Raw genomic sequence first — 3535 nt, 5'->3', positions numbered from 1 at the left:
TTTTAAATTTAGGTTCTCCAAAATCATGTGTAACAAATGCTCCATATAAATTATTCCAAACTATTTCTGAATTTTCTTCTTTTCTAGCTTGTATAGGTTTTATTATTTTATAGGTTATATTTATAGAACTATGTTTAGAATTATTATAACCTTTAACTAAATCATCTAACACATCGATATATTTATATGTTTCATTAGCGGTGAATTATTTCCACATTCTAGTTTTCAATGTTTTATTAAATCTTTCTATAACAGATGCTTTTTTATCTGAATATGTTGAAAAATATTCTACATCGTTATCAGATAATAGTTTTTTAAAATGTTTGTTATAAAATTCTTTACCTTCATCAAATTGTATCTTATCTGGAATAGCTTCTTTAAATATAGATTTAAAAGCATTTATTACTTCTATACCAGTTTTATTTTTAATCGGGATACTCCATGCGTATCTACTGAATATATCTATAACATTTAGTATCCAAAAATATCCTTTGTTATATTCTTCTAAGTTTTTCATATCAATTAAATCAGCTTGCCATTGTTGGTCAATATATGAAACCATTACTTTTCTTGTTAAATATTTTTTATCCATCTTTTTATGAATTTGATATGTGGGTTGATTTTGTAACCATGATTTTAATTCACTATATTTTATTTTTTCTTTATCAGATTTAATTTTATCCCATAATTCCGAAACACTTGAATATGAAACTTCACTTTCTGGGTTATAATATAAATCTCTTAAATATTGTTCTTTTTTCATCATATTTTAATCCATTAATAATATTTTAGATTTATTTTCATTTGATTTATTTTCTGGTATAATAGGTTTATCATCATTGGAATCATCTTTATCATCGGATTTGAATTTTGATTTATATATTACACCGGATAATATAATAATTGTGATTAACCCAATTGTAATATATAAGTAATTATTTCTTCCACTATTAGAAGAATTAGATGGATTATTATTTGAATCAATACCACCGTGTGGGTGCCGTACGGCATCATCAGGTGATTCATTTATATCAGTTAATTTCTTTTTCTTAGCTTTTTTTAATTCTGATGATCTTTTACCTAATTCTCTTGCCCATTTAATTTGTTTCTCGGATCTAGCCTTTTTCTTAACTCCATCACTCATTTATTTTAGTTAATTTTTGTTCTGATTCATTTTCTGTTTCGATGTTTTGTTGTAGTATATCTGTTTCGTTCTTACCTGATTTATATTCCATAGGTTTGATGTTCGAAAATGTTATGACGCCAGTAGAAATTAATGTCATAACCGATCCTAATTGAAATGAAGCATATCCAACCCATTTTTGTAATTCAGTCATAACTAAATAGTCATTTTTCAAATCATTATATAATTTATTTTCATCATCAATTGGTATTAACTGGTTACATAATTTTGAATAACATTTAACAATACCATCTGAAATAGAATCATTTATTCTAGCTAATCGAGCTTCTTCATAAATCTTAAAATATTTTATTACTTTATCGGGTTTCATAGCATCTAATTCTTGAAAAGTAATAGTCTTAGTTAAAAACTCATTAGTTTTTCCACCGGCAATCAATAGTTCTAGATGATGCTTACAATATAAGTAGTATTCATAATCTATATTGTTATTAACTTGAATAGAATTAGTTACAACTGTATCTTTATTATCACTTATACCCAAATCATCTAATGTCTTTTCAATATCAATATTATTCTTACTCGATTTCTTTGACATTTATATTAGAGGAAAAAAGCAAAAAAAATATTATAAGTATTCTTCAAATGATACTAGCTAGTTGAAGTTAAAGAATTCTAGTATTAGTTATTGTTTTTTAAGTATTTTTTATTTGTGATATAAAGTATTCTCTTTTGAAAAGAAAATATTAAAAATATAATAGAAATAATAGATAGTTGAAGGTATGTAATTTTTGTTATATTTTATTTAAATTAGGATTTAGATTATCTCACTACTATTGTCTATCTATAGGAGCAGTAATTATAACTGTCCAGATAAGTCAATTCGGATTCTCGATAATAAATCCTAAAACTGAAAATAAATTCAAAGAAACGACTGGTGGAATTACTATTTCATAAACACATATATTTATTATACAAATTTTAGCGATCGATAATAGAACAATGGAGAACAATAGAAATGCGGTCCAATCGGACCGGTTATTGTGCAATACACAGTTATATTTTTATTCTGTAAACTACAACATTCAAACATAGAACTGTAACCAATCAATATTGAGCAGCTGTTTCAGTCAACAACGATCAATAGTAGAACAATGGAGAACAATAGAAATGCGGTCCAATCGGACCGGTTATTGCGCAACACTTAATTAACAGTAAACAATCAATACAGAACAACCGCCGCCATTAACAACGATCAATAGTAGAACAATGGAGAACAATAGAAAAGCGGTTCAATCGGACCGGTTATTACGCAATACACAGTTAACAGTAAACAATACAATATTAAAACAGATATATACAATCGAGATTACATTTTTTGATATCTATATTACAAAGACCTTCAGTATTATTATTTATAATTTTGTCCAGAATTCTTTAATTACTGGATTGTTTCCAATCATTTCTTCAATTTCTGGTAAATATCTGACTACTTCACTAAATGCTAATCCTAATATTTTGAATTTTTCATATTTTATTAATCTACCTACTCTTCTCAGTTTTGAAAGAAAACCGGCACTGATATCTCCACTCATTTTCTTAGTTTTCGATTCTTTGAGTCCCAACAGCAATTTAAGTCGCGTTGCTGGTAATTTTGGTAATTGTTTATTATGTATTACATCACTCAGAATTTTCACCATTTCTTGATGATAGTCCAAATGTTCTTGTAATTTTTGTGAAGTTTGTTCGTCAATTACGAGAGTTTCATCCTCCATTTCTATTGATTCCTGAGTTTCACTATCCAGTAGCAATCGTTCCTCATCCGTTGGTTGGCTTAGAATTTCTGGTTGATCTTTGTGTTCCATTTTAATCTAAAAGATATCGTGAAAATGAATTACTATACTTAAATATGTTTAAAGGTTTCCCTACTTCATAATAACTACAAAAAACGGTACTTACATTTAGATTTAGAACTGTAAACTGTGTTTTGAGAGAGAATATCCAATACGTACTATGTATGTGAAAGTTGATTTCTAACTGCCGACGTGGCGCACGTTCGACCAAACTAATTCTGCACAGATGTTCTTTATGATGAAGTTAATTAATTCTTTAGAATTGAAAACAAGATATATTTGGCAACATATGTTTTAGTAGTAAACAAAAGCTATGTATTATATACATACAAAGCTCAAATAGAATTGCCAGCTTTCTAACCACTGATCAAAACCTCAGAATGCGGTTGATTCTGTGAAATACTATTCCATAATTCAACAAATGTCTTTGCTTTATCCAGTTGATCTAAATATAACTGTAAATCTAGTTTATTGGATTTAATAATGTTTTCCTTCTTTTCTAAAGGCCTTAAATTTCTCCAGTTCCAGATTAGCTTCTTAT

At 27.4% G+C, this 3535-nt stretch overlaps 1 protein-coding gene across 1 annotated transcript; it reads right to left on the bottom strand.

Moving 5' to 3' along the window:
- Nucleotides 1–2547: 2547 nt before the first annotated feature.
- LOC141914503 (uncharacterized) lies at nucleotides 2548–3160 on the bottom strand. The gene is made up of 2 exons (XM_074805722.1): nucleotides 3101–3160; nucleotides 2548–3012 (listed from the first exon to the last, which is right to left on the bottom strand). Exon 2 carries the CDS (start codon nucleotides 3004–3006, stop codon nucleotides 2557–2559), a length of 450 nt encoding a protein of 149 aa, XP_074661823.1. The 5' UTR covers nucleotides 3007–3012; nucleotides 3101–3160; the 3' UTR covers nucleotides 2548–2556.
- Between the last annotated feature and the right edge of the window lie 375 nt (nucleotides 3161–3535).

Source organism: Tubulanus polymorphus, unplaced genomic scaffold, assembly GCF_964204645.1.
Source record: "Tubulanus polymorphus unplaced genomic scaffold, tnTubPoly1.2 scaffold_32, whole genome shotgun sequence".
NCBI lineage: Eukaryota > Metazoa > Nemertea > Palaeonemertea > Tubulaniformes > Tubulanidae > Tubulanus > Tubulanus polymorphus.
The sequence above is the reverse complement of the archived record's forward strand: the minus strand, read 5'-3'. Positions and strand labels throughout refer to the sequence as shown.

Excerpts from the sequence above, each read along its gene's own strand:
- LOC141914503 (XM_074805722.1), bottom strand. The coding sequence starts at position 3,006 with ATGGAACACAAAGATCAACCAGAAATTCTAAGCCAACCAACGGATGAG.